Below are 10787 nucleotides of genomic sequence, written 5' to 3' on the forward strand. Positions count from 1 at the left end.
AAGAGTGAGGAGAGACAGGGCCAAGAGTGAGGAGAGACAGGGCCAAGAGTGAGGAGAGACAGGGCCAAGAGTGAGGAGAGACAGGGCCAAGAGTGAGAAGAGACAGGGCCAAGAGTGAGGAAAGACAGGGCCAAGAGTGAGGAGCGACAGGGCCAAGAGTGAGGAGAGACAGGCCCAAGAGTGAGGAGAGACAGGCCCAAGAGTAAGGAGAGACAGGGCCAAGAGTGAGGAGCGACAGGGCCAAGAGTGAGGAGAGACAGGGCCAAGAGTGAGGAGAGACAGGGCCAAGAGTGAGGAGAGACAGGGCCAAGAGTGAGGAGAGACAGGGCCAAGAGTGAGGAGCGACAGGGCCAAGAGTGAGGAGAGACAGGGCCAAGAGTGAGAAGAGACAGGGCCAAGAGTGAGGAAAGACAGGGCCAAGAGTGAGGAGAGACAGGGCCAAGAGTGAGGAGAGACAGGCCCAAGAGTGAGGAGAGACAGGCCCAAGAGTAAGGAGAGACAGGGCCAAGAGTGAGGAGCGACAGGGCCAAGAGTGAGGAGAGACAGGGCCAAGAGTGAGGAGAGACAGGGCCAAGAGTGAGGAGAGACAGGGCCAAGAGTGAGGAGAGACAGGGCCAAGAGTGAGGAGAGACAGGCCCAAGAGTGAAGAGAGACATGGCCAAGAGTGAGGAGAGACAGGGCCAAGAGTGATGAGAGACAGGGCCAAGAGTGAGGAGAGACAGGGCCAAGAGTGAGGAGAGACAGGGCCAAGAGTGAGGAGAGACAGGGCCAAGAGTGAGGAGAGACAGGGCCAAGAGTGAGGAGAGACAGGGCCAAGAGTGAGGAGAGACAGGGCCAAGAGTGAGGAGAGACAGGGCCAAGAGTGAGGAGAGACAGGGCCAAGAGTGAGGAGAGACAGGCCCAAGAGTGAAGAGAGACATAGCCAAGAGTGAGGAGAGACAGGGCCAAGAGTGATGAGAGACAGGGTCAAGAGTGAAGAGAGACAGGGCCAAGAGTGAGGAGAGACAGGGCCAAGAGTGAGGAAAGACAGGGCCAAGAGTGAGGAGAGACAGGGCCAAGAGTGAAGAGAGACAGGGCCAAGAGTGAGGAGAGACAGGCCCAAGAGTGAGGAGCGACAGGGCCAAGAGTGAGGAGAGACAGGGCCAAGAGTGAGGAGAGACAGGGCCAAGAGTGAGGAGAGACAGGGCCAAGAGTGAGGAGAGACAGGGCCAAGAGTGAGGAGAGACAGGCCCAAGAGTGAAGAGAGACATGGCCAAGAGTGAGGAGAGACAGGGCCAAAAGTGATGAGAGACAGGGCCAAGAGTGAGGAGAGACAGGGCCAAGAGTGAGGAGAGACAGGGCCAAGAGTGAGGAGAGACAGGGTCAAGAGTGAAGAGAGACAGGGCCAAGAGTGAGGAGAGACAGGGCCAAGAGTGAGGAGAGACAGGGCCAAGAGTGAGGAGAGACAGGGCCAAGAGTGAGGAGAGACAGGCCCAAGAGTGAAGAGAGACAGGGCCAAGAGTGAGGAGAGACAGGGCCAAGAGTGAGGAGAGACAGGGCCAAGAGTGAGGAGAGACAGGGCCAAGAGTGAGGAGAGACAGGGCCAAGAGTGAGGAGAGACAGGGCCAAGAGTGAGGAGAGACAGGGCCAAGAGTGAGAAGAGACAGGGCCAAGAGTGAGGAAAGACAGGGCCAAGAGTGAGGAGAGACAGGGCCAAGAGTGAGGAGAGACAGGCCCAAGAGTGAGGAGAGACAGGCCCAAGAGTAAGGAGAGACAGGGCCAAGAGTGAGGAGCGACAGGGCCAAGAGTGAGGAGAGACAGGGCCAAGAGTGAGGAGAGACAGGGCCAAGAGTGAGGAGAGACAGGGCCAAGAGTGAGGAGAGACAGGGCCAAGAGTGAGGAGCGACAGGGCCAAGAGTGAGGAGAGACAGGGCCAAGAGTGAGAAGAGACAGGGCCAAGAGTGAGGAAAGACAGGGCCAAGAGTGAGGAGAGACAGGGCCAAGAGTGAGGAGAGACAAGCCCAAGAGTGAGGAGAGACAGGCCCAAGAGTAAGGAGAGACAGGGCCAAGAGTGAGGAGCGACAGGGCCAAGAGTGAGGAGAGACAGGGCCAAGAGTGAGGAGAGACAGGGCCAAGAGTGAGGAGAGACAGGGCCAAGAGTGAGGAGCGACAGGGCCAAGAGTGAGGAGAGACAGGGCCAAGAGTGAGGAGAGACAGGGCCAAGAGTGAGAAGAGACAGGGCCAAGAGTGAGGAAAGACAGGGCCAAGAGTGAGGAGCGACAGGGCCAAGAGTGAGGAGCGACAGGGCCAAGAGTGAGGAGCGACAGGGCCAAGAGTGAGGAGCGACAGGGCCAAGAGTGAGGAGAGACAGGGCCAAGAGTGAGGAGAGACAGGGCCAAGAGTGAGGAGCGACAGGGCCAAGAGTGAGGAGAGACAGGGCCAAGAGTGAGGAGAGACAGGGCCAAGAGTGAGGAGAGACAGGGCCAAGAGTGAGGAGCGACAGGGCCAAGAGTGAGGAGAGACAGGGCCAAGAGTGAGGAGAGACAGGGCCAAGAGTGAGAAGAGACAGGGCCAAGAGTGAGGAAAGACAGGGCCAAGAGTGAGGAGCGACAGGGCCAAGAGTGAGGAGCGACAGGGCCAAGAGTGAGGAGCGACAGGGCCAAGAGTGAGGAGAGACAGGGCCAAGAGTGAGAAGAGACAGGGCCAAGAGTGAGGAAAGACAGGGCCAAGAGTGAGGAGAGACAGGGCCAAGAGTGAGGAGAGACAGGCCCAAGAGTGAGGAGCGACAGGGCCAAGAGTGAGGAGAGACAGGGCCAAGAGTGAGGAGAGACAGGGCCAAGAGTGAGGAGAGACAGGGCCAAGAGTGAGGAGCGACAGGGCCAAGAGTGAGGAGAGACAGGGCCAAGAGTGAGGAGAGACAGGGCCAAGAGTGAGGAGCGACAGGGCCAAGAGTGAGGAGAGACAGGGCCAAGAGTGAGGAGAGACAGGGCCAAGAGTGAGAAGAGACAGGGCCAAGAGTGAGGAAAGACAGGGCCAAGAGTGAGGAGCGACAGGGCCAAGAGTGAGGAGCGACAGGGCCAAGAGTGAGGAGCGACAGGGCCAAGAGTGAGAAGAGACAGGGCCAAGAGTGAGGAAAGACAGGGCCAAGAGTGAGGAGCGACAGGGCCAAGAGTGAGGAGAGACAGGGCCAAGAGTGAGGAGAGACAGGGCCAAGAGTGAGGAGCGACAGGGCCAAGAGTGAGGAGAGACAGGGCCAAGAGTGAGGAGAGACAGGGCCAAGAGTGAGGAGCGACAGGGCCAAGAGTGAGGAGAGACAGGGCCAAGAGTGAGGAGAGACAGGGCCAAGAGTGAGAAGAGACAGGGCCAAGAGTGAGGAAAGACAGGGCCAAGAGTGAGGAGCGACAGGGCCAAGAGTGAGGAGCGACAGGGCCAAGAGTGAGGAGCGACAGGGCCAAGAGTGAGGAGAGACAGGGCCAAGAGTGAGGAGAGACAGGGCCAAGAGTGAGGAGAGACAGGGCCAAGAGTGAGGAGAGACAGGGCCAAGAGTGAGGAGCGACAGGGCCAAGAGTGAGGAGCGACAGGGCCAAGAGTGAGGAGAGACAGGGCCAAGAGTGAGGAGAGACAGGGCCAAGAGTGAGAAGAGACAGGGCCAAGAGTGAGGAAAGACAGGGCCAAGAGTGAGGAGCGACAGGGCCAAGAGTGAGGAGCGACAGGGCCAAGAGTGAGGAGAGACAGGGCCAAGAGTGAGGAGAGACAGGGCCAAGAGTGAGGAGAGACAGGGCCAAGAGTGAGGAAAGACAGGGCCAAGAGTGAGGAGCGACAGGGCCAAGAGTGAGGAGCGACAGGGCCAAGAGTGAGGAGCGACAGGGCCAAGAGTGAGGAGAGACAGGGCCAAGAGTGAGGAGAGACAGGCCCAAGAGTGAGGAGCGACAGGGCCAAGAGTGAGGAGCGACAGGGCCAAGAGTGAGGAGAGACAGGGCCAAGAGTGAGAAGAGACAGGGCCAAGAGTGAGGAAAGACAGGGCCAAGAGTGAGGAGAGACAGGGCCAAGAGTGAGGAGAGACAGGCCCAAGAGTGAGGAGCGACAGGGCCAAGAGTGAGGAGAGACAGGGCCAAGAGTGAGGAGAGACAGGGCCAAGAGTGAGGAGAGACAGGGCCAAGAGTGAGGAGCGACAGGGCCAAGAGTGAGGAGAGACAGGGCCAAGAGTGAGGAGAGACAGGGCCAAGAGTGAGGAGCGACAGGGCCAAGAGTGAGGAGAGACAGGGCCAAGAGTGAGGAGAGACAGGGCCAAGAGTGAGAAGAGACAGGGCCAAGAGTGAGGAAAGACAGGGCCAAGAGTGAGGAGCGACAGGGCCAAGAGTGAGGAGCGACAGGGCCAAGAGTGAGGAGCGACAGGGCCAAGAGTGAGAAGAGACAGGGCCAAGAGTGAGGAAAGACAGGGCCAAGAGTGAGGAGCGACAGGGCCAAGAGTGAGGAGAGACAGGGCCAAGAGTGAGGAGAGACAGGGCCAAGAGTGAGGAGCGACAGGGCCAAGAGTGAGGAGAGACAGGGCCAAGAGTGAGGAGAGACAGGGCCAAGAGTGAGGAGAGACAGGGCCAAGAGTGAGGAGCGACAGGGCCAAGAGTGAGGAGAGACAGGGCCAAGAGTGAGGAGAGACAGGGCCAAGAGTGAGAAGAGACAGGGCCAAGAGTGAGGAAAGACAGGGCCAAGAGTGAGGAGCGACAGGGCCAAGAGTGAGGAGCGACAGGGCCAAGAGTGAGGAGCGACAGGGCCAAGAGTGAGGAGAGACAGGGCCAAGAGTGAGGAGAGACAGGGCCAAGAGTGAGGAGAGACAGGGCCAAGAGTGAGGAGAGACAGGGCCAAGAGTGAGGAGAGACAGGGCCAAGAGTGAGGAGCGACAGGGCCAAGAGTGAGGAGAGACAGGGCCAAGAGTGAGGAGAGACAGGGCCAAGAGTGAGAAGAGACAGGGCCAAGAGTGAGGAAAGACAGGGCCAAGAGTGAGGAGCGACAGGGCCAAGAGTGAGGAGCGACAGGGCCAAGAGTGAGGAGCGACAGGGCCAAGAGTGAGGAGAGACAGGGCCAAGAGTGAGGAGAGACAGGGCCAAGAGTGAGGAGAGACAGGGCCAAGAGTGAGGAAAGACAGGGCCAAGAGTGAGGAGCGACAGGGCCAAGAGTGAGGAGCGACAGGGCCAAGAGTGAGGAGCGACAGGGCCAAGAGTGAGGAGAGACAGGGCCAAGAGTGAGGAGAGACAGGCCCAAGAGTGAGGAGCGACAGGGCCAAGAGTGAGGAGAGACAGGGCCAAGAGTGAGGAGAGACAGGGCCAAGAGTGAGGAGAGACAGGGCCAAGCGTGAGGAGAGACAGGGCCAAGAGTGAGAAGAGACAGGGCCAAGAGTGAGGAGAGACAGGGCCAAGAGTGAGGAGAGACAGGGCCAAGAGTGAGGAGAGACAGGGCCAGCGCAAACTGTCCTCCCACTTTGATCCGAGTGCGCGCCCCGGCTCTTCTCTGTAGTTTCCAAGCGCAGAGGGGAAAATCTCCAACAAGGCGCTGCTTTGAATAAAGACAAATCAAACAGGACTTACCCTCTTTAGCTCCTTCACCAGCCTGCAAAAGAGGAAGAGGCGCGTTAAGGACAGTGCAAGCCTGTTTCATGCAGTAATAACGTTCTACAATAAGCCGCCACAGTCATTATTTGGACACGCGCACTGAACTGTCTCGCTTTACGCGTCTTATGTAATGGGCCAAAAAACACGTCTCCAGTCGCAGGCATACGTGCAGTGTCAGCATGCATTTGGGAGACTGCGGAGGCATAATGCGAGGGCGAACGTGTCAAGTGAACGTAACACCCGTGCCAGCCCCGGCCCGTTATAAAAAAGTATTCTGAGGCGAAACGAAATCACTTTAAAGAGAGACACTTACCATGGCAGCTGTGGTCAGACTAAATCCTAAGAGTAGAATTGCTAGTGACAGGATGGCCATCACGGGTTTTATTCTTAGAGGAAAATTGGATCCCAACGTCAAAAAATCAAAATCAAGAAGAAGTGAAGCCGGGACAAGCGCTCTGTACGCAAGCCCGGCCCGGTTCATTCAAAAACGTCCTTCCCAACTTCAAAGTTGATGTGCACAGTGGCCCTGCTCAGTGTCCAAACGCAGCGCGCGCGGCTCAAAGGTATAATTCAGGAGGTGCGCAGGCGTCACTTTGGCACGCGGGGGATTTTGGTTCACAGAGTTGCTACTTTGAGGTAAGTCAGTCAGACCCAGTCATCCCCTCTGCGCCGCGGCCGGACAGAGCTGCAGTGTGGAGCCCGTGAAACCTGGCACTGGGCTGCCCTGTCTAATAAAGCGCAAGACCAGCCCTGCGTGACGTCACTCCGGCCCTTTCCCGAAGTCTGCAGAAGTTGGTGTGGGACAGGGGGAGGAGGAGGAGGAGCAGGAGGACCCGGGCCCACCGGACGAGCTACTCCGTGGTTCTTAACGGCTCAGTGTCCGGTTGGATTCAGGATTCAGGCACACTCCTGCAGCAGCTTTGTGCCATGGAAATTATCAACATTTGTCTGTTTTTGTGCACTTACAAATAAGCACACCAAACAACCACATAGTCATAGAGCTTTTTTATATTCATGCCACTGTGCACACACCAAAACAAAGTGGGCAAAACTATGTGATTAACAGTTGAATGACAGCCTTTGTATTGTTGCCTGGCGTAGGGGTGGGCAACATGCCAACTTTTTTTTTTAATCACAGATCATGTTTTCTTGTTTTAAAGAGGTAACTAAAACCTTCTGCTGTTTTTGAAAGTTCACTCTGAACTGTGGTTGGTTAAATCAACCTGTCACTCACTTAGGGAATCACTGCAGCTCACTGACAGGAGTGGGAGGGGGAAGTATCAGTTTTTGAGCATAGAGTTGAGATTAAAAACAAATCTGTCTATCGGAATTGACGGGATTGACGAGATGAGATCACCATCAATTCCTTCCCTGTCAGTCCTTCCCTTCAGTCATGAAATAAATGGTGAAGATGAGGGAACACGTGGCTTCCTTTGGGGCCTATGCTCTTGTGTAGAGAAGTGTGTTGTGTTTGAGGTTCTGCTGCTGGAGACGTTTTGATGGGTTGAAGCCAGCACATGAAAGACTTGCTGCAGCTCAGCCCCATGTCAAGTATCCTTTCATTTAACCAGTGCAGTTGTTCTACTGTGTCTGACGACTGCGGTCTTCTGTCTCTGTCCTGTCATGTATCCTTGATTTACATATATACATCGATCCAGTGTATTTAGTTATGTATTTACCCTGCTTTTCATTGCCCAAAGTGTGTGCAGCCTCATGCCACTTGTTTCTAATGTAGGCATATGTTTTTTGGGATAGATTGCATGATACAGTAATAAATGTACAATCTATAGCTTTGTCCCAACGCCACAGACACTTAGTCAGCTGGCTTCATAACAAGGCCACCTAAAACAGACAATACTAATCCAGTGCATGGCTTTAACTGCTTGCTTAAATGCTCATTTGTGTAAAGGACTGTGCCATGTCATTACAGCCTGAGACTATGTGAGCACTGATGTTAAAGTGTGTAGCTCTCACTGCACTGGCTTGTACACAAAACGACATACGCTCAAGGTCCAGATTGATCCCCACGTCGACCTCTGTGTTCTTGGGCGAATGAACTGCCACATTGATGGAACACTCAGACGCTGTAACGCTGCTCCACTTTAGCTAGGTGGACAACACATGACCATTCTGTATATCACCGCTTTTATTGGGAGCTACCAAAGAAGTCTATGTTGAGACGCTTTGTTCCTTCATATCTGTTCAGTATGAGGATGATGGCAGCCAGTCCGGACACATGGCAGGGCTTGTTTTAAACAGGGCTGATAATAGGCCCCACAGAGACACTGTCTATTGTCAGATTCAGCTGGACTCTGGGATGAACAGAATAATGGTGTTACAAGTAACAGAGTCAATTCTTTATTACATGAGTAACTGCTACAGTTTCTCTGTCTTTTGGTGCTATTCAGAATTCATCTACTTTTCTAAAATCAGAGGAATACATTGTTGAATTTGCGCATGGAATTTAGGCTTTGAATTGCACAGAATCAGTCATACAATTTTATAATACAGCTCTTCTGGCTGCATGTAGTATTTTTTTCTTCTCTAATTTGCGAGGTTATCTTATAAATAAATACATAACAAATGGTGACCCAAATAGCTGTTTTAATAATCCTATAACCTGATTTTACACCATAATATAATGCAACTTAATGTCAAAGTATTCAGAACACTGCACTCAGATTAAGTAATGGTTACAAATTCCATTTTAACGCAGGTATTCAGTAATCTGTAACTAAATACATTTTCAAAGTATTCTTCCCAACACTGCAGACATCGGTTGAGGAGTGACAGAGATATGAGGCCCATGGGGGTGTAACAACATGCAGTACAGCAAGACGGAGGCTTTTCTGGTTTGTTAGTATATCTACTTCCTGTTGGTCCTCGCCTGTAGACAAGCAGCGCCCCTTCATCCCACAATGCAACATCTGGTGTTCCTGTGCTGCTCACATCCAGAGAATTCTGCAACACACACGGCTAATTACAAACAGGCCTGCAACAAAGTACCTTAGCATGTCACAATAAAAGAAAAGAAATAAACATATGATTCATGGTGAGTGTGAATGATTTTATTTTGATCTATCTGCATAGGAAGTATTTCCAATCCTCAGTTTAGTGAACTTGTATTTCTAACACAAGTTCTTTGTTACAATGTTTTATTTGGACAATAAAACAGCCGGGGCCCATTTCCTGTTTCTCTCTGCTTTGCTTGTAAAACTCACTACATCCTACTCTAATTTTCCTTTTCATTTGTGGAATAAGCTTTCAAATCTTTGCTTGAAAATACTTTTATCAGAACAGCCATTCTTCCACTTTTTTGTTATGCAGCAGTGTTTCATTTTAAACAGAAAATCTTAGGTAAAAATGCTCTTTTATGTTTTGACATGCCCACATGCATCAGGAAAGGCATTTGAAAATAAGCTGACCGCTTTTTGTACCGGCCATCCCTGGCAAAGTGGGATTTATTTTTCTTCAAGTGGGCTGAAAAAGAGAGCCGACACCACAACCAATAATAACCATTGTTCTAAACCCTGATTACACAGTACGAGCAGGGTCTTGGTCGGAATAATGGCATTCATGTCTTCTAAAATGAGGTGTCTTAAACATATAATTTTCATTTGTATCTTTGTGCAGAGATGTGATCCTCCGAGAAGTGGCTCCGAATACCCCTGGACTGGGATTGATGGCTAACATAATTACAAGACATAGGTATGTGCTTTCAATGTCTCAAACAACAACTACCAGGACAAAGACGACCCCCCTTGCATTATAAAAGAGGGAGAGTCCAGCCATTTGTGGGAGGGCATCTCGAGTCATTTCTTTTCTTTCTCTGGAGCTTTGTCCTGATTTTAAAAAAGTCTCACTGCACAATGACAGATGACGTCCACTGGCACGGTTATGTCCCCGTCACAATGTTCATTTAGCTGAAAAGCCAAGGGGTCAGCGCTGCTTTTTTGTCCCTCAGCGTCTCCACAACACAGCAAAAGGTATGGGGCAATAAATTGTCCTACAGAAGACATGCCAGTAGAGATAGAAGCTGATAGGACAAAATGTAGAGCTAATTTTATTTTACATGACTGTCTGGAGCCTAGTGGCACGATTATGTAAGACTCAGTATGACTAATACGTCTCAACGTTGTTTCAGCAGGCCAAAAGAAAGCACTTTATTTTAAGATTTACATAGGGTTTTATGACTCAGTTTTCAGATATAAAGGGGTGTATTTGTTTTGTTTATTTACTCACATTTTAGCACATTCTTCAAAAGGTATCAATTCTCATGCTAAAGAGCGGTTGAAGCTGGGCTGGAGCAAAGCTTTTAATAAAAGAAAGGTCTTTATTGGAGAGGAGTGTCGGGCACTTGAATACAAAACATATTGGTATTGGTATCGGTATCAATATTGCGATACATGCCATAGTATTACTTGGTAAGGGATCAAAACAAAAATCACTGGTATTGCCCATTACTACTATGGTAATTATTACTTTGTTTGGTGGGCTGGTCCCCATGGTAAATATTTATCCTAGTTTTACACAAGACAAGACACAAACTGAAATATGACATTCATGGGAAGTAGTGCTGAGTCCTAGAATAGAACACAATTTACACAAAATGGATTTTAAATGGATTTTGACCTTTATTTACATTATAGTTGCTAGGTAACAGTTATGGAATTACCTCTACCTATGTCACATCTGCTGCTCAAGTCCAACCAGGAAGTAACTTTTTTTTTTTTAACTGAAGAAGTTGAAAAAGTCTTAATCTGATTGCTGGAGCCCTCATGAAGTTGGTTTCACACAACTCCCTGGTGACAGACTTCTGATTGAAACAGAGTGAAAACAGAAAGGACCCTTGTGGTCTGTAATGAAAAGCTGTCCCTCTCTCCGGAGAAGAGTCCTCTTCAAAAATGTCTCTCCCCAGGAGATGTCATTGTTGAGCCCGACTAAAGACCTTCTGCTCCAAAACAACTCCACAGTCAGTGCAGTGCAAAATAGAATGCAACATGAAACATACTCATGATCCATCCATCCATCCATTTTCTACCGCTTGTTCCCTTTCGGGGTCGCGGGTGACTGGAGCCTATCCCAGTGACTTCGGGCTTTTGGGTACATCCTGGACAGTGGCCAACTTGTCGCAGGTCACACACATACTCATAATGATAAAATAAATATGATCATAATAATAATTCATTTCAATAAAGCATT

General features: G+C 51.0%; 1 protein-coding gene across 1 annotated transcript in view; it reads right to left on the reverse strand.

The window, feature by feature from the left end:
* Window positions 1-5958, reverse strand: part of adamts3 (ADAM metallopeptidase with thrombospondin type 1 motif, 3) — a 117749-nt gene extending 111791 nt beyond the window's left edge. Inside the window, exons 1-2 of the mRNA XM_072433876.1 lie at window positions 5899-5958; window positions 5562-5583 (exon numbers count right to left, since the gene is read on the reverse strand). Of these exons, the coding sequence (XP_072289977.1) occupies window positions 5562-5583; window positions 5899-5958 (82 nt within the window). The remainder of the gene's footprint in view (window positions 1-5561; window positions 5584-5898) is intronic.
* Between the last annotated feature and the right edge of the window lie 4829 nt (window positions 5959-10787).

This window comes from Eucyclogobius newberryi, unplaced genomic scaffold (assembly GCF_026437365.1).
Source record: "Eucyclogobius newberryi isolate DKJ021-1_F unplaced genomic scaffold, fEucNew1.0.hap1 SCAF_6, whole genome shotgun sequence".
In the NCBI taxonomy this organism is placed as follows: Eukaryota; Metazoa; Chordata; class Actinopteri; order Gobiiformes; family Gobiidae; genus Eucyclogobius; species Eucyclogobius newberryi.